Genomic DNA, 19,427 nt, shown 5'->3' with positions numbered 1-19,427 from the left:
GTCAAAGTGACAAATTGATTCAGTTTACTTAAACTATGGTTCAAAAAAGGGGCCATGTGCCTCTACAAAAGTCGAAAGACGTGATTACATTATCGCATGAGGCAGCCTGTTGTGGTGAATTACCATAACTTGTACAGATGCGCTTTGATACATTACACCAGCATATGGAATGCGTATTGGTCATGTATAGTATTGATGTCCCAGATGGTCCACAAATACGCCGCGCTCAACCGCTCTTCCTTATCACCCTCCACTTTGATCTTCCTCTTTTTCCTTCCAGCTCTGCCTGACCTTGACGGCCCAGCGCATGGCCAAAAAGAACTGCCTAGTGAAGAACCTGGAGGCCTTGGAGACCATGGGCTCCACATCCACCATCTGCTCGGATAAGACGGGCATGCTGACGCAGAACCGCATGATCGTCACTCACATGTGGTTTGACAACAAGATCCACAAGGCCGACACCACCGAGGACCAGAGCGGTAGGTTGGAGGGATGCGAGAGCACGTAGGGAGGGGGAGCTTGTAACCACCTGCCCAAATTCATCTGTTCAGCGTTCACTCACAGGGTGAGCTCGGCTGCTGCAGTGCACGCTGCCGCGCCGATTAATTGAACTGCGGCGGGAGGGAAACGGGGGGTGCAGAAGAGGAGGTGGTGTGTGGTGCGCCGTCTTCCCAGAGTTCCCAAAGTAACGCTGTGTGTTTGATGCATAACAATGAGGCGGCTAACCTGATGAGAGCAAGACATATAACTCTGTTGATGTGTTGGTAACAACAGTAAATTGTCATGGTTTTGATTTAACACGATGGACTGTTAGCATCTGGTCTTCCAAATCCCATTTGACTATCTACAGTCAGGTCCATAAATCTTGAAACACAGACACAATGCTCATCTTTTTGGCTGTAACCACCATCACAATCTACTTCCATGCTTTCTGTACTCGTGTTGCTGTCCTTTTCTTGCTGTGTATTTTAGCTTACTAGCTTCTCACATACAGGCACTCCCCAGCGTACGAACATTCCAGTTACGATGTTACGGTACATCCGAACATTTTTGCGGTTACAGTATATGTCGAAAAATGTTCGGACAGATATGCTCTAAGTTATATTTTGTATGCCATGCCTATTTCCGGCTGAGCTTGCTTGCGATTGCCTGAGTTCTGTGCTTCACGCACAGGCATGCACACAGACACATTGGAGGTTTCAAGGGCTGCATGTTTACGCGACGCATACCAAGGCTGACCAATCAGCGCCAGGCTATGATGAAGTGTTGCCGACAAGTTTAGGCCCCAATCCGCTGTGCTTGCTTATGATTGGCTGCGTATAGTATGTGGGCGAGGATTAAATCCCCCTTCCCAGTTGAGGCTCCAGGAGGACGCAATGGATAAGTACTTCCCTGTTCAGTGTTTGACTTAAACATACTTTCCTGACAAAATAGTATAGCACTGAAGCAATTTACGACCAAATTTACCTTACGAACGACCGCTCGGAGCGTATCTCGTTCGTAAGGTGCGGAGCGTCTGCATTAGCATTGGATCCTGAAAGTGGTTTTGACACCATTTAAAATATTCATGAGCGGCTTTTTGTACTTCGGTCATCTTTTCTCTACTTTTACCAACAGTTAGCATGATAGCATTTGGACAACAGAGATGCAAAAAAAGCAACTGCATTCACCAAATTTCTAAGAGGCCACAGGAAAGAGACTCATTGATATGAAACAGCACTCTCGTCAATCCATCTGCCTGTGCTCACATTCTCCCTGTGAATTTAGCAATCTGGAGTGATATGAAAAATGAATGCAGAGGTCACTAACGCTGAAGTGAAGGTCATTTTCACAAAGATTGCTTGAGCGAAATCATTGTACTGTTAAAATGAATGTCATTCTTCAAATTGTGGAATCAAAAAAAATCCCATTAGGGAAAAAAAGTCAGCATTGTTAAGTACTCCTGTGCTATTGTGTGGAATGTGGGAGCTAAGCTACTGGCATACACATTGCATGACTCCCCCATAACAATAATAATAAAAAAAAGTCTCACACAGCGTTACTTCGCTTACAGGTTCCAGCTTTGACAAGAGTTCTGCGACATGGGCAGCGTTGTCCCGCGTGGCCGCCCTGTGTAACCGGGCCGACTTCAAAGCGGGACAGGAGGGAGTCGACATTTTGAAGGTGAGTATATTTTCAAAGCACATGACGGTATTTAAATTCATGAGTAAACGAACACTTTTTAGTTGTTTTTTTTTTCGGGAGATTTAACGTGGAAGACAATCCAATCTGTTCATTCATCATGTGTTAATATTTGATGCAATCTCATATATTTTCAGACTTCATCAGAAAAAAAGAAAATATTTTTGAAAATGTCTTATTTTGTTTGAACACAAAGATAATCTGCTTGCTTTCATGGGGAAATATAGAAATTACTTACCGTATTTTCACGACCAAAGGGCGCACCGTGTGAAAAGGCGCAGTTGTAGCAGTTGAGGAATGAGAACACACGGTCGATTGGAGTAGATTCCAACTGCTAACAAGTAGAAAGAGAACCAAAACGGAAACTGCAGTGAAATATATGTGATATAACCCCGCCCCCTCCCGTACACCTGCTGGGTGAGATGTCTGGTCCTAGTGCCCGCCACACAGCCCCCCCCCAGAACACCCAGAAGGACAGTCAAGGCGAAAATCTTGCAGGGGGCTTGACCAGCCTGCCACAACGACTATGCAGCCCGTCGTTCGATGGTGAAGGTGAAATTGCTCGGGCAGGTGATCCGGGTGAGAACTGAGTGGGGGAACGACACTCAACCCTGGCATGCCGCGGAGAGGCTGGAGGTTTTGGAGGGCGTCCGCGACGTGGGACCTGGGCCGGCGAAACGTCCTTGCCTGCAATTATGTGAGCCGGCTTGAGTCTGTCTATTGAAATGCCCTCCCTTCTCCCACCCATATCGAGCACAAAACTCTTTTCCCCGTGTTCGAGCACTCTAAACGGGCCATCATACGGCGGCCGGAGGGGAGAGCGGTGGCCATCATGACGCACGAAGACGAAACGGGCTGACCTAAGAGCAGACGGAACTAATATTTTGGGGACGCCGTGGTGAAATGGTGCTGGAGCCAGGGGCTCCCCTGGCAAAAGGGGGAAAGAAGGTGCACCCGAAGCTTCAGGCAGAAATTCACCAGGGATGCGGAGTGGCTGACCGAGTACTAACTCTGCCGGAGCGGCGTTAAGGTCTTCTTTAGGAGCTGAACGCAACCCGAGCAGGACCCACGGAAGCCGGTCAACCCAGTTACCGTTCGATAGTGCAGCCCCGTAGCGCGGCTTTAAGTGACCGGTGGAAACGTTCACACATCCCGTTAGCCTGTGGGTGGTAGGCCATAGTGCGGTGTACCTGCACACCCAAGGACTGCGCCATGGCCGACCAGAGCTCGGACACAAACTGGGGGCCTCTGTCCGAAGTGATATCGGACGGCGTGCCGAAACGTGCGACCCAGCATGACAGAAATGCGCGGGCAATGTCTGTCGAGGTTGTGGCGGACATGGGGACAGCTTCCGGCCACCTAGTGGTCCGATCGACCATAGTGAGGAGATGTGTGCAACCCTGCGAAGGAGGGAGGGGCCCGACCAGGTCCACATGGACGTGGTCAAATCTCCTGGCCGGAATCGGAAAAGTTTCTAGGTTCGCCCGGGTGTGCCTGTGGACTTTGGCGCACTGACATGCCACGCATGCAGCTGCCCACTTCCTGACGTCCTTTCTTAACCCAGGCCAGACAAACTTGGCCCCAAGTAGTTTGACTGACGCCCGGACGCCAGGGTGTGAAAGGCAATGAATTGAATCAAAAATTCGCCGACGCCACTCCTGCGGAACCACGGGACGAGTGCGACCCGTAGACACATCGCAGAGGAGAGCGGGACCCGCTTCACACACTGCCACGTCCTCCAGTCCTCCGTGCCTGCTGCCTTGAGTTCGTGGATGTCCGGATCCTCAGATTGGGCCGTGGCCATCTCTGAAAAATCCACCCCGAGCTGGACTGGACACACGATCGTGCGTGACAGGCAATCGGCCACAGGGTTACATTTGCCGGCCACATGCCGAATGTCTGTTGTGAATTCGGAAATAGCCGCTAGATGCCGTTGCTGTCGGGCCGACCACGGTTCGGTCACCTTGGACATGGCGAATGTAAGGGGTTTATGATCTACGTAGGCGGTGAACCGGCGCCCCTCGAGGAGGAAACGAAAATGGCGCGTTGCAAGATAGAGTGCTAACAACTCTCTGTCGAAAACACTATACTTGCGTTCGTTATCTTGCAGCTTCCGACTGAAAAATGCAAGGGGCTGCCATTCGTTCTCCACAAGCTGCTCAACCACCGCCCCTACGGCAACATCAGACGCGTCGGCAGTCAAGGCCACCTGTGCGGTTGAGATTGGGTGGACCAGAAGAGTTGCACCTGCAAGAGCTTCCTTGGCTCGTTCAAAGGACTGCATTCGTTGCGGGGCCAACTCGACGGGGTCATTAGCCTTCTTTTTTCTCAAGGGGCCGTAGAGGGGTTGTAGGAGGTCGGCTGCGTGAGGAAGAAACCGGTTGTAAAAATTTATCATGCCCAAAAACTCCTGCAAAGCTTTAACTGTGGCTGGGCGGGGGAAATTCACCACAGCCTGCACTTTGGCGGGTAAGGGGATGGCACCCTGTGGAGAAATGCGGTGCCCCAAGAAATCGATCTTGGGCAAACCAAATTGGCACTTCACAGGGTTAACGATAAGGCCATGCGCATCAAGACGCTTGAAAACCATCCTTAAGTGCGACAGGTGTTCCTCTGGTGAAGGGCTGGCCACAAGAATGTCGTCGAGGTAGACGAACACAAAATCTAGGCCTCGCAAGACTGAGTCCATCAGTCTCTGAAAGGTCTGTGCCGCCCCCTTCAGGCCAAAAGCCATACGGAGGAATTCAAAAAGGCCAAAAGGGGTTATTACTGCAGTTTTTGGCACATCTTCTGCCCGTACCGGAACCTGGTGATAACCGCGAACGAGGTCAACTTTGGAAAAGATCACGCTCCGGCCAAACGTGCGGAAAAGTCCTGGATGTGCGGAATTGGGTAACGGTCGTGTGTGGTTACATTATTAAGCCGACGAAAATCACCGCACGGCCGCCAAGAACCGTCACTTTTGGGGAACATGTGCAATGGTGAGGCCCACGGGCTGTTGGAACTCCTCACGATGCCCAAACGCTCCATCGTCGCAAACTCCCCTTTCGCCATTGCCAATTTTGCCGCGTCGAGGCGACGAGCGCGGGCAAAAACTGGCGGGCCAACCGTGGGAATGAAATGTTGTACCCCGTGTTTTCTATCGGCATTGGAAAAGGCGGGTGTGGTTAACGACGGATAATCGGTCAGCAGGCGTTCATAAACGTTACCTGACGTTAAATAATTTGCGTGCGTCAACGCTCCAAGCCCTCCAGCCTCACATGGGAAAGTGGCGAAAGAGATGGCGTCGATCAAACGACGATTAGCAATGTCCACAAGCAGTCCATGAGCGCATAAAAAATCTGCGCCGATTATCGGAACTGTAATCGAGGCCACAATAAAGTCCCACTCGAATTTTCGTTCGTGGAAACACACAGTTACCAACCTGGTGCCAAGGCTGGCGATGGGCGAGCCGTTAGCTGCGCGCAGGGGAGGCCCACATCCACCTGCCGTCTTGTCCGAGGCCGTGGGCGTCAGCAGGCTTACTTGTGCCCCGCTGTCCACCAGAAAACGTCTACCTGACGAGGAGTCTGTAATAAAAAGCAGCTCGCTTTCGTTGCCGGCACGGTGCCGCTATTGGGTGCCGGCGCTGGCGTTTCCCGGAGCCTCGTAGGTGCAGGGTGGTGTGCAGCGTCGGGCCTTGGCGCCAAACCGCTGGTGGAAAAAACAGAGGGCTTTCTCGTGTCGCTTCCGCGTGACCACTCCGGCTACTAGGGTCGGGTTGATGTTCGCTGCCGCTCCGCCGAGGGGTTCGGCCGTCACGCTTCGCACAGCGAACCTCCGTGTCGCCAGAAGCACCCGGTCCGCTTCTTCAGCCAAACCTCGGTAGTCGCCGGTAGCCACACAGTCTCGTTTATGTGTGCCATTTCTGTATTAACTTACACATTGAGCGCACCGGCTGATAGGGCGCACATTTTATATACCGGTACATATCCTCTACTGCCATATGTACCAGTGACGTGCGGTGAGGTTCATGGCTGGTGAGGCACTGATGTCATTGATGACGTCACCGCTCGTCTCTACTTAGTATTTGAAGGGTAAATTCAGCGATTTTGAAAAAAATCCTAAAACGGTGAAGTTTAAATGGACAAGAACTTTAAAGTACAAATCACTAAATACATCTAACTGTTTAATTTATTTTTTCATTTGATATTTCCATGACAGCTTTCCATGATGATAGGTGAGGCACTGCCTCACCTGCCTCCACTGACTGCACGTCACTGATACGTACGTCCGCCCCACAACAACACGCAGGCATGCAAGTGTGCGTATTATAAAAAACAGATCGGGAGCAAAACTGACTTTGGTAGTGCTTTATTTATTAATTACAAAGTAATTTCATTTTGTAATCATCACTCAATAGGCGTCGGCATGGTAAAAAAGAGCACATTACCTGTACCGACTTTTCCGAAAACTCGAGCCACCGTGCCAGCAGACACGTTAGCCCAAGCATCCGCAATCCATTGTCAAACTGTGGCGTAACATCCAGCCCTTTTCGTTTGCCTTAAGAATGACGCTGCTGGAAATGTCTCTATAGGCAAAGTCTTTCTTTAAAAAAAATCCCAATCGGCAGGAGTTTCTCTCCGTTGGCAGGGCAGGTAAGCACAACAGGAAACGAAGGCTTTTCGCTAGCTTTTCAGAATCATTCGCCGGCCGTTCCTCCAACTCCGGACCTTGCCTTATGTCCACGTATTATGTCACGGCGGCTCGATTCCCATGTTCCTCGGCGTAGCCTTCAGTTTAAACTGAGCTTCATAACCATGTCTCTTTGCCATTTTCAGGGTTGTTAAAACAGCAATGTTCTACATAAAGCACATACCTGTTCGTTTATACACAAACCACGCCCACACACACCCCTCGTTTTCTTTACCGCGTCCTCCTCATGGTGGTCTCTAATACGTCCGCACTATAGGGCGCACCGCACATTTTGAAAAAAATCTGAGACGTTTATATGCGCCTTATGGTCGTGAAAATGCGGTAGTAGGCACAATGAGAGGATTTGGACAGGTTTTTGTCAAACATGTCTTTGAACAATTGATTATCAAAATAGTATTTGATTAATTTAATAATTGACTAGTTGTCAATTAATTACATTTTTGTAAAATTATTACTACGCTTTGTTCTTTTCATGAACATTATAGTCACTACCTGGTGAGAGGGTAAGGCACAACCATGATGGATCAGCATTCACACTCGCTCTGCTTAGTATTATGAGTCTCAATTGAGCTATTAGCATGTTGTCTCCTAGCATACCAGCCATTGCCCCATTTGTTGGGTGCTAAATGTAGATTTGTATGAATGGACTAAGAATAATACCACTTTGGCCCTGAAGTCACCAGTTGCCATTTTACATCAGTATGTCTACATTTCTGTCTTTACAATAAAAATACAATGTGTGGTGTACAGTTGTACCAATAAGTCTGGGAAAAGAACAACACACAGTTCATCGATACGAATGCTCTTAGAGATTTTCTAAAGTTATTTCTTGTTGTTATTGACAGGAATTCTCTGCATTATCTTGTCTGAACATATGAACAATGAAATGAAAGAAAATGGCGTGAAACATAAACCGAAACTCGCCATATTCAACACTGATAATCTTTTAAAAAAAAGGGAACTGGTTGTCTGTCAGTCATGGTGGCAACATAGGATGGCTGCCCTCTGGTTTCAATTGCAAGGGTCCAATTGCTACTCCATCGTATCGACACAGACGTAGTCCATCGTATAATAATCCGTAATGCAACAATTAAAACAGCTTTGCAAGGTCAAAGAAGCCCAACTCCAAACAGGGTACAAATTAGAAAAAAAGGGAAATGGAACATTATTATCACAACGTATTCCACTTGGATGTTGTTCACCATTTAACTTTTATTTTCTTTCTTACCTCACCATTTAACTTTTTTTTTTCTTTCTTACCGTCGTGAGTCTTTCAGAGCTCCACAGGTGTCGCCAGCCAAGTGCATAAAAAGCGTTGCTACTTTCACACTTAAATGCAGAGTGTCAGCAAGGAGCAGACAAGCCTTCCCAGAACTCTATTATTAGGGTCTAAATACCACTTAAATAGAGCTGCCACCGGAGTGGACTTTAATTGCTTTACATAACACTGTAAAAATCAGCCTCTTCAATAAGGTGTCATTAGATTTTATAAGTACATAATATGTGATGTGGATAATGTGTGAATATAAATTAATCATCTTGCCAAAGAAAGTAAATGGATCCCCCCCTGAAGTATTTATGTGATTGACCTCTGCTGTTCACTTATCCGGTCACATTATCATGAATTTGGTAATATTCTTTATCTTAATTTTGTCGGTTTCTCCTCAAATGAAATACATTTTAAGATGCACATTTGTATTGCCAAATAATAGGTTAATTGATATCGTGTTTGGTATAAAAAGAATTGCAAAAATTAAAAAAATTGCATATGGTTGGAACTTTTTTGTATTTTCCATCATGGGATTGTGAATCATATAATTTCAAGAAAAATATTTTTTTGTAATAGTTGTATTAAATTAAATATTCTTTTCATTGAAATTATTAAAATAATATTTTTGTATTTTGGGATTTTCAAAAAAAAGATCCAATTGAATCGAACATAATAAACATTTTACATGTACTTTTATCATTTCATATCAATTTAAATAATTTAAAATTGATTTAATTGTGCCACCATAGCTCTTTGTTTGCTAGCATGCTATGTATTTTATTATCAAGTTAACTGGTAGCTTTAGTGCCGTTTTTAAATTCCTTTTTAAAATATTCGAGCCAAGTACAGGGGTCTGGAACATTTTTGACTAAGAGAGCCATCAAAGTAAAATATTTCGAAATGTTTTTCAGTGAGAGCCACACACACGCGCACACGCCCACGTGATTTCAACAAAATATCAGAATACATTATTTAAAATAACTGATAATACTCACCATTCATATGAATAGTTTTCCGTTCCTCATGATTGTTAAAAAAAAAAAAATCCAGCCAAACGATCGAAATCAAAGTCAACTTGCCGGGTCCATACGTGAAGCTACATCTAGCTAGCCTGCACACTGCTCATTAGCTTGCACGCTTGCTTTCTGCTGTCTCTCACAGAAGTATATTGATGACAACGTTAGCTTGGGGCTTGTGAAAGTGCCAATAATATTCAACTGTCATTCATGGTATTGTTTCATTGCAAATTAGAATTACGGCTTAACTTTTTCTCTCCACAAAGGCGAATCCTTCCGTCCATTCATCCTGAAGTGTATGATACTCCTGATTTTTTTTTTTTTTACTCGTCGGGCTTATTTAAAAGGGGGTGTTTACCTGTTTCGACATCAACAGCCATAGGTCAGTATCATCCTATCAAAATTGCGCCCAAACAGGAAATGAACAGTGAAAAGGCGAGAATATGTATTTAGTTTTATCGGCGAGCCAGATGCAATCATCAAAAGAATCTATGGCTCCCGAGCCATAGGTTCCCGACACCTGGCCTAGTATGATTAACTCCTCAATTGTTAGCAGAGTAGCATTGTTGTTAGCATTGTTTGTGACCTTGGTTGATCTTTTTTTTCTGTCCGCTTCGTTGTTGAGTGTCATATTTGTTCATTCTTTATTTATGTTATCATTGTCATGAAGTGCAAGATTTGTGGCCTGACGACTTCATGATGCAAATGTTATTAAGCTCTACTTTGCATTATTAATAAGAGGCATAATGCGAGTGAACAACCCTCTCCGTGGGTGCAACTTTAATCAATTAAAGAACACCCGGAGACAAAAGCTTCCGCTGCTCCAAAGACAACTCTCCTTTCAAGCTGAATTGCTAATGAGTGTATTTGTGGGTGGATGTGCCTTCCTGCAGCGAGAGACGGTGGGTGACGCGTCTGAATCAGCGTTGCTAAAGTGCATCGAGCTTAGTTGCGGCAGTGTTCAAAAGATACGAGGCCTTAACAGCAAAGTGGCTGAGATCCCCTTCAATTCCACCAACAAATATCAGGTAAAACCACATTGTTAAAAAAAGTACTGGCTCCAACTTGACATTAAAATTTTTTTAACGTTTCCGGTAGCAACAAGCTGACTTGTCCTCTTTGAAGATTTACAGTGATACCTCAGCTTACGAACTTAATTGGTTTCCAGAAAATGTGTGTAAGGCAAAAAGTTTTTTTTATTTATTTCCCATAAGAAACCATTAAAATGAGAATAATCCGTTCCCAGGTCCCCATAAAATAAATAAGCCTTAAAACTACACAAAATATACCTTATTTTATGTATAATAAATGTCCTATTGTATTGTAATTAAAGAAATACACTGTGCTGTATAATAAAGTCGTTTTATTTACCTTTGTGATTTTAGTTGTCAATGGATGACGAACTTCCAGGTTACCTCTTGATGATATCCGAGTGAAGTTGTCGTGCTTTCTCGGCGATAATACCCTCACTCACAATGTCCCCGGCAGCTGCTTTTCTGTCCCATAATAGCAAAAGTATCCTTGATAACAAACCACATATGCACTCAAGGAAAGGGGTGATGAAAATTATTCCGCCAGCCACCGTGGCGCTGTTCGACCGTGTGGCTTGGTGTTCTTCCGCTGAAAACTCGTCCGCCAGCAACGGTGGCGCTCCGGGTGGTTTGGTTCATTTGCCGAAAACTAGTTTGTATGCCAAGATTATATTCTCGCAAATTTAATGTTTGTAAGGTGAAAAGTTCGTAAGCTACAGCATTCATAAGCTGAGGTATCACTGTGATTGTAATGTAGCTAATGAAAACAGAAAGGCTCTGTTGCCTGAGAATACCTCCAGGCACGACTAATCGATCGGAGCGGATCAGCTTCTCGGTCCCAGCCTGAGGCGTTGATTCACTTTAAGGGATGCGTCTGTGTAAGCTCTCAGTCGTACAGGAGTGGTCTGTACTTTTTTGAAGGTGTCGGACGTTTCGCTTCTTATCCAAGAAACTTCGTCAGCAAACTAAAGTCTTACTGGTAGTTTAGGCCGTATATATATATATCCCTACTGTCCAGACATGGCGGTGCCGGACTTTGTTATGATAGGTCCCTGCTCTCTGGTTGGGGGGAGCAGAGGACTACCCACTGCAGCTGCTCCACTGATAGTTCCTATCGTTCTGACTAACGACTGACCTGATTGCCCCATTTCGACCGATATCACCTCATCAGTATTACTAATCCTATGTTGCCTAAGCAGGCTATTGTATGAACGATCCAAATTGAACCTCACCCCACCAAACCGTTTTAATTAAGGATTTAGTTGTTTTATGAAAATCGCTTCTTTTACTACCCTTTCAAACCATCTATGTTCTTTCGCTAAGATATTAACCTCATTGTCGTCAAATGAGTGGTTGCTAGCTTTTAGGTGCATATGTGCTGCCGATTGAGGCCCACTAGTATTATCCCTGCGATGTTGATAAAGTCTTTTTTTGAGAATTTGTTTAGTCTCCCCAATGTACTGCTCTTTACAATTTTCATTCTTACAATGTATGGAATAAACTACATTACTTTGTTTTTCATTTGGCAGCCTATCTTTTTGATGCACTAATTTTTGCCTTAAAGTGTTTATCGGTTTGAAATAAATAGGAATTATGTGTTGCCAAAGGACTCTTTGTAGTTTTTCAGAAACTCCTGCAATGTAAGGTACTGCTACTCCTCTCCTTTTTGTATCTTCAGACTGTTTGGTTTCATTCCCCATTCTTTCTTTCTGACATTTGTGAAATGACCACAGAGGGTACCCACAGTTTGTGAGTGCTCTCTTGATGTGTTTTGACTCCTTTTCTATACCTTCAACGCTTGTTGGTATTAGTTTAGCCCTATGCTGGAGGGTTCTGATAACTCCTAGTTTGTGTTGTGAAGGGTGGTTAGAATCGAAAAGTAAGTATTGGTCAGTGTGCGTAGCCTTCCTAAAGACTTCTGTTTTTAGTGCTCTGTCATCTGTTATACTTACTTTACAATCCAAAAAGGCTAGTTGGTTCTCTTTAATGTCCTCACGAGTAAATTTAATGTTGAAGTTTACCGAGTTGAGGTGATCTGTGAAGGATTGAATTTCTTATTGTTTAATTACGACAAAAGTATCATCCACATATCTAAACCAGTGTCTAGGTTTTGTCCCCGGGAAGGATGTGAGGGCCTGTTTCTCCACCTCTTCCATGTACAGATTCGCCACTATGGGTGAAACTGGTGAGCCCATAGCACAACCATGAATTTGTTTGTAAAAAATTTCCCTAAATTGAAAATACGTAGTATTAAGGCAAATTTCCAATAATTAGCAGATGTGGTTTGGTTTAAGTTTGGTTCTTTCATGTAGAGAAATGTCTGCCAGCAGTCTCGTCCTCACCACTGAGACTGCTGCTGGGGTTGGGACACATGTAAAGAGAGAAGTCACATCGTAAGATGCCAATGTTTCCTCAGGTTCCAATATGAGGTCTTTGATACTCTCTACAAACCTTGTGGTGTTCTCTACGTGATATTCTGTCTTCCCAACCAACGGCGCTAAGATAGTTTTTAGATATTTGGCTACATTGTAAGTAGAGGAGTCAATGCTACAAACAATGGGTCTGAGGGGGAACCATTCTTTATGTATTTTTGGCAGGCCACAGATACATGGCGTGGCCTCTCCCGGGTATAATCTAAAATACATCTGTTTGTCTATATGTTTACCTTTCTCAAACTTTTGGAGACAGTCTATCAGTTCTTTCTTGTATCTATTGGAAGGGTCCCTTTTTAGTTGCTCATAAGTGTTAGAATCACTTATTCACCTATTTATTTTGTCTTCATAATCTAATGTGTTGAGAAGCACTGTGCATCTGCCCTTGTCTGCTGGCAAAATAGTAATATTTTTGTCTGTTTGTAGAGTATTTAACGCCTTTCTCTCTTCTAATGTTATGTTGGATGGAGGTAGTTTGGCACTACTGAGAAGGGCTGATATTTTAATGCGTAGATCATCTGCCTCTGCATACGAAAGTTTATTTTTAATAGCCGATTCAGTAACTGTGATGTAGTTTATTGTAGGTATTGTTTTAGGAGTTACTGAGAAATTTAAACCTTTGGTTAGTACAGCCTTTTCTGTCTCTGAGAGATAGATCTCTGTCTGACAAAATTTTGATCGAATTCTTCCTTGAAATCTGCTCATTCCTAATTTTACGCATGTTTACCAGTAGCTGAGATTGTTTCAGTAAAAGTAATTTTTGAAATTTACCCTTTTGTCTCTCTTTGGTTTTGTTGTGGTGCCTCATTTATCCGGGGAGTAAAAGAAGCTATTTTCATAAAACAACTAAATCCTTCATTAAACCGGTTTGGTGGGGTGAGGTTCAATTTGGATCGTTCATACAATAGCCTGCTTAGGCAACATAGGATTAGTAATACAGTGAGACCTCAACTTACAATTTAATTGGTTCCCAGACATAGGGTGTTAGGCGGAAAGTGTGTCTCTAAAAAAAAATTCCCATAGGAAACCATTAAAATGGGAATAATCAGTTCCCGGGTTTCCATAAAATATACTTTTCAACTAAATAAGCCTTAAAACTACACACAACCTACCTTATCCTATGTATAATGAATGTGCTATTTTATTGTAATGAAACAAATACACTGCACTGTATAATAAAGTCACTTTATTTACATTTGTGATGGTCATTGATGGCTCTTAATTGACACTTGTTGCTTTCTGACTTGTAAGGTCTTAGGAAACTGAGGCATCACATTATCATTCATCATGTTGAGGATTCTCATAGCCTTTTCTGGATGGAACTGTTCAATAAAAGCCTGCACATCAACTGCTGAATGGATTGCTTCTGCCTGTCCTCTTGAAGGCAAATCAAATTCTCTGTGTTGATGACCTCATTATGGTCAGCAACAAGCTCCTTGATGTCATCTGCATTCACTTCGAGTCCCGTAGGTGCTGGCAGAGATTTTATTACAGCAAAATGCACGAGTCCGATGATTCCACAGACGCGGAATAAAACGCGACAAAAGAAGGCGGGCGAGGCGAATAAAATGGCACGCTCGCAATCGGAAACCGGAAAGCAACAAACTTACGCGATCGTGTCTAACAATCACCTCGTGCAAAGCAAACTATTGGATTTTCCAGCACAAGACACAGCGATTAACTTTCGTCGTAATCATGTGACAGTGACTGGTTGAAATGAAATGAAATTGAAGTGTCGCGAGCGGCGGCCCCGCCCCAACTGTCAACTCGCACGTGACAATTTAGCGTGACTATTGACACACTGTTCCGGTGTGTGTGAAAACACTAGCTCTGATTGGCTTACCATGACACATGACTCTACCCTTTAGCCAATCACAATCACTTCTATCGCATCTTGACAGGGGGTGCGTTCAAGTGTAGCAACACAAAAGCGTTGGCAAGTGTTTGTCCCTGCTCATTCAGTTAGAGTCTAACTGAATGAGCAGGGACAAACATTTGTCTAATTGTCAAATTGTCTAACTGTTAGACAATGCTTTCCAAACAGCCTAGAGTCATAAGAAGGCGTACGCTATTCTCAAACCTGAACTCACCCCAAGTCTTGGATGACAAATAAACAGAGCAGACGTGTACGGCTGGTTGTTTCTTCAATTTATTCATTGTAACGCACCACATTTGAACTGAGGCTGAACATGAGCCTGTGGTGTTTATTTTCCGGTCCCATAATAGTCAAATTATCTGCAAAAAGCTCCTCGGAGGCGATGGACGTGTGAATTCAGAGAGAGGGGGTGTGGAAAATAGCGCCGGCTGGAGCGCTGTTTGGTCGTGTGCTTCCGCCGAAGATCACTCCGCCAGATCCGAAGGTCGTGTGCTTTGGTGTTCCAGCAGTGGTGGATGTGTAATATGAAAATAGTGCTTATTATAAGGTTTAATTTTCATAAATTTGACGTTTGTAAGACGAAAAATTCGTAATATAAGGTGTTCGTAAATTGAGGTCTCACTGTACTGATGAGGTGATACCGGTTGAAATGGGGCAATCAGGCCAGTCGTTAGTCAGAACGACAGGAACTATCAGTGGAGCAGCTGCAGTGGGTAGTCCTCTGCTCCCAAGCTGAGAGCAAGGACCTATCATAGCAGAGTCCGGCACCGCCATGTCTGGATAGTAGGGAAATATATAGGGCCTCAACTACCAGTAAGACAGGGGTGTCCAAAGTCGGTCCTCAAGGGCCGCTGTTCTGCCTGTTTTCCAGCTCTCCCAGGAGCAACACACCTGATTCAAATGATCAGCTCATCAGCCAGCTCTGAAGCAGCATCAAAATGGTCCTGATGATTTGAATCAGGTGCGTTGCTCCTGGGAGAGCTGGAAAACAGGCAGGACGGCGGCCCTTGAGGACCGACTTTGGACACCCCTGCAGTAAGTGTAACTGGCGGGTACCTTGTCATTGGATGCCACGACAACAAAAATATCATTTATTTAGACTTGTTGTTCTGTAAAAGTGTTTAATGTTTCTATGTGAAACTTTATGTGTGTGTTTTTCTAAAAATCGTCTTCGATACTTTATTTATAATAATCATTGTCACTTCCACTTCCGTGTCAGGTGTTTTAGATAAAAGTGAGTACGTCGAGACAGACGGAACGAAAGTCTCGAGAGAAAGACATAAGGAGAGCAACTATTCGATAGAGAACGACAGTCTCGAAAGAGAGACACAAGGAGAGCAACTGCTCGATAGAGAACGACAGTCTCGAGAGAGAGACACAAGCAGAGCAACTGCTCGATAGAATATGACAGTCTCAAGTCTGTGTCAACGTTTATCTACTTTCGGTTAATAAAGTGCACACGGTACGTTATTAATTTCCTTATTGACTGAATGTTTTGTCGAACTTATTGTAATGTTGTTTTAATGTCCTTTATAGTTTTCACGGTGTTCAAGTGTTTCACAATAAACGTTGTGACATCAGTACGAAGCGTCTTCCTTGACCGGGGTAGATACAGTGAAAACGTGTGCACCTTATTAACAGAAAGTAGATAAACGTTGACATAGACGTGAGACTGTCTTTTCTATCGAGCAGTTGCTTTGCTTGTGTCTCTCTCGAGATTGTCATTTTCTATCGAGCAGTTGCTCTGCTTGTGTCTCTCTCTCGAGACTGTCGTTCTCTATCGAGTAGTTGCTCTCCTTGTGTCTCTCTTTCGAGACTGTCGTTTTCAATCGAACAGTTGCTCTCCTTGTGTCTCTCTCTCGAGACTTTCGTTCCGTCTGTCACGCCATACTCGCTTTTGTCTAAAACACCTGACACGGAAGCGACAATGACAAACATTATAAATAAAGTATCGAAGACGATTTTTAGAAAAACACACACATAAAGTTTCGCATAGAAACATTAAACACTTTTATAGAACAAGTCTAAATAAATTATATTTTTGTTGTCGTGGCAAACAATGACAAGATACCCGCCAGTTACAGTAAGACTTTAGTTTGCTGACAAAGTTTCTTGGATAAGAAGCGAAACGTCCGACACCTTCAAAAAAGTACAGATGACGGCTGAAGAAACCTTTTCATCGACTTTAATGGATGTCATTAGTTAGTGGTGCTCTTTCCCTTCCAGCGGGGGGGGGCTTAGAGTAAAATACATGTCGGTGTAAATATTTACCATTTAAATCATTTATGATCGTTGATGTGTATTTTATTTGGTGGCATGCCGCAGCATTACGGGAGAACGATTTATTTATCCTATCTCACTACTACCTACACTGCCTCAACCCACCCGTCTCCTAAAGCTCTCCATCCATAAAGCAGAGGACAATCCTTCCGGTCATATTCTGGTCATGAAGGGAGCGCCGGAGAGAATCCTGGACAGGTTGGTGTATAAATAATGGATCAATGGCAGACTCATGTACACACAATGTGGAAAAAGACTGGAAAGCTGCCCTGGCCTTTATTCTCTGAAAGGGCCAGTGAGAGGAATCGCTTCCAGGAGGTGTTGCCACAGTCAGAGGCCTGTGCAGACCAAACCAGATGATCAAATCCTATGTTTTGAGTCTAGATACATGACAAGTTGAGAAATCAAAGTAAAATATTGATTTTGAAATAGTTTTAGTTTTGTGTATAAAAATAGAGTATTTTTGCTGTTTGGCCCGCCAACATTGCCTTTTGGTTTTCTGAGCCCAGTTTAAGGCCAAATATCCCGATAACAGGTTAGTCTTCTGATTTTAAAAAAACCTGTGTGTGTGTATCTAAATTCATAGAATAACGTATTTTTTCCTTGATGCTGAATTAGAGTTACAACATTTGATTGGCATTGCATTTGCCTGATGTTTTCATGTCTTTTCAAAAAATAAAATAAAATACCTAATACCACCCAATTAAATGGGGTAGCCATTTAATTGGACCCGTTATTATGGAATTGGAAAAAAAGGGGCTCATGCTGCACACCAAAGTATATCACCAAACTTTTTACTTTTTTTATTTATAATAAATAAAAACTGAATGCTGGAAAACGGTTTCTTTATGCTGCAGAGCTCAGTATATCCAGGTAAGATCCGATTTACGACCGGCGTAATTTCCGACCACCTGTACTTACGACCACGACCGCTAGACTTTTTTTTTATTCTTCGCCTGCCACCACTACAGCCGGCAACGCTGTTGAACTCCGTAGCGTGTTTGTGATGCTTTCGGTAGAATAAAAGACTCGAGATAGTCCTTCTTGTTTAGATCTGCCACGTTCCGAAATTGAATGTCTGGATCCCCAAACAAGCGACAGAGACAGAGGTCCGTGCAGAATGATTTATTAAGAGACAACACAAAGCGCTGGTCCCAAAAAGAGGACCAGGGGAATAATCAAAAATAAAGAATACCAAAAACGACGAGTGAGGGGGGGGGGGGGGGGGCAATGGGATATGCCAATGGCGAAGAGCAACTCGCACACGGTGGTGCAGAAGAGCAACAATCCCGAAAGTATTGCGGGCTGGGGGGGGGGGGGGGTCGGACCGAGCACCGAAGATATAGAAAGTTCAGGGTAATACAAAGTACAAATACAAGTTGACAGCGCCCCGTTTTCGTACGCACTGTCCTGATGGAGGTGGTCGAAGCGTGGAGGCGTGGCTCCGCCCCCAGCTGTGAATCCGAATGTGACAATATCGAACAAGTAGTATGTATGTATATATATATATATATATATATATATATATATATATATATATATATATATATATATATATATATATATATATATATATATATATTTCGATTTACGACCGTTTGACTTACGACCGCTTTGTCAGAACGGAACCCGGTCGTAACTCGGATGTTACCTGTACTTTTCAGCCTTGATATTTGCTGACAGTTTGAACTACGGCCTCCGTATGTCAGTCTCGTGAGCAAATGGGTGGGGCTGTTTTATTTTCCCCCTTTTCTATTTTTCTCTAGGTGCAGCAGGATCATGATCCACGGCCAGGAGCAGGCCATAGACGACAAGTGGAGGGACGCCTTCCAGAACGCCTACATGGAGATGGGCGGACTGGGAGAAAGAGTACTCGGTTGTGTTTTTGTTACCCGCTGGGTAGTTGATACAAGATAGCATGCGCAGGGTGGGGTGGGGGTCTCCATTATCTTTTATCATCTCCTCAGCAAAGAGGGTAGTTGAGCCAAATGTCCCTCGTAAGAAGTGCGGCGTGTTTATCGCTGCACTTTATCCAAATGAGAACACTCGCCGCTCTGGCTCGGACGCAGCCAAATGCTGAGGAGACACAAAATGTTGGAGACACATTTACAGCTGCTGCCAGAATTTATCACCTGCAACGTAAATCTGTTATAAAAATACTTAAAGGTGATGGCAGATGACGCCATTGATTATTCGTGCAAGAAATCACACCTTGGATGCTAAATCTTGCAATAAATTCCAAACCTTGACAAAGCACAGACGCTAGACCAGGGGTCCCCAAACTTTTTCCTGTGAGGGCCACATAACTTTTCCCTTCTGTGATGGGGGGCCGGTGTGAGTTTGTAACAGAAAAAGTGTGACGATCGTAAGGGAGCTTAAAAAATTGTTTTCCAGAAAGCCACACATAATCAAATAATCCTTTGCAGGTTCTTTACAGAAAAAAGTCAGGAAACAAATAACACTATTAATGAAATAAATAATAACTAAATAACCCTCTCTGAGTTCTTCACAGAAAAAAAAAACATCAGGAAATAACACTATTTATGAAATAAATAACTAAATAACTCTCTGGGTTCTTCATAGAAAAACTGGAAATAAATAACACTATTTATGAAATAAATAATAACTAAATAACTCTCTCTGTGT

The 19,427-nt window shown here is 43.8% G+C and overlaps 1 protein-coding gene across 3 annotated transcripts in view; it reads left to right on the top strand.

The window, feature by feature from the left end:
• atp1a2a (ATPase Na+/K+ transporting subunit alpha 2a) overlaps positions 1-19,427 on the top strand; it is an 80,835-nt gene that overhangs the window by 19,061 nt on the left and 42,347 nt on the right. For all 3 annotated transcript variants that reach the window (XR_016116444.1, XM_089008349.1, XM_089008350.1), the window contains exons 9-13: positions 281-479; positions 2,054-2,163; positions 10,056-10,190; positions 16,900-16,979; positions 18,548-18,657. Coding sequence is in view for 2 of the 3 variants with exons in the window: in XM_089008349.1 (XP_088864475.1) it covers positions 281-479; positions 2,054-2,163; positions 10,056-10,190; positions 16,900-16,979; positions 18,548-18,657 (634 nt within the window). In the remaining variant the exon portion in view is untranslated. The remainder of the gene's footprint in view (positions 1-280; positions 480-2,053; positions 2,164-10,055; positions 10,191-16,899; positions 16,980-18,547; positions 18,658-19,427) is intronic.

Source organism: Hippocampus bargibanti, linkage group LG11, assembly GCF_051943395.1.
Source record: "Hippocampus bargibanti isolate YZ-2025 linkage group LG11, ASM5194339v1, whole genome shotgun sequence".
In the NCBI taxonomy this organism is placed as follows: domain Eukaryota; kingdom Metazoa; phylum Chordata; class Actinopteri; order Syngnathiformes; family Syngnathidae; genus Hippocampus; species Hippocampus bargibanti.
The sequence above is the reverse complement of the archived record's forward strand: the minus strand, read 5'-3'. Positions and strand labels throughout refer to the sequence as shown.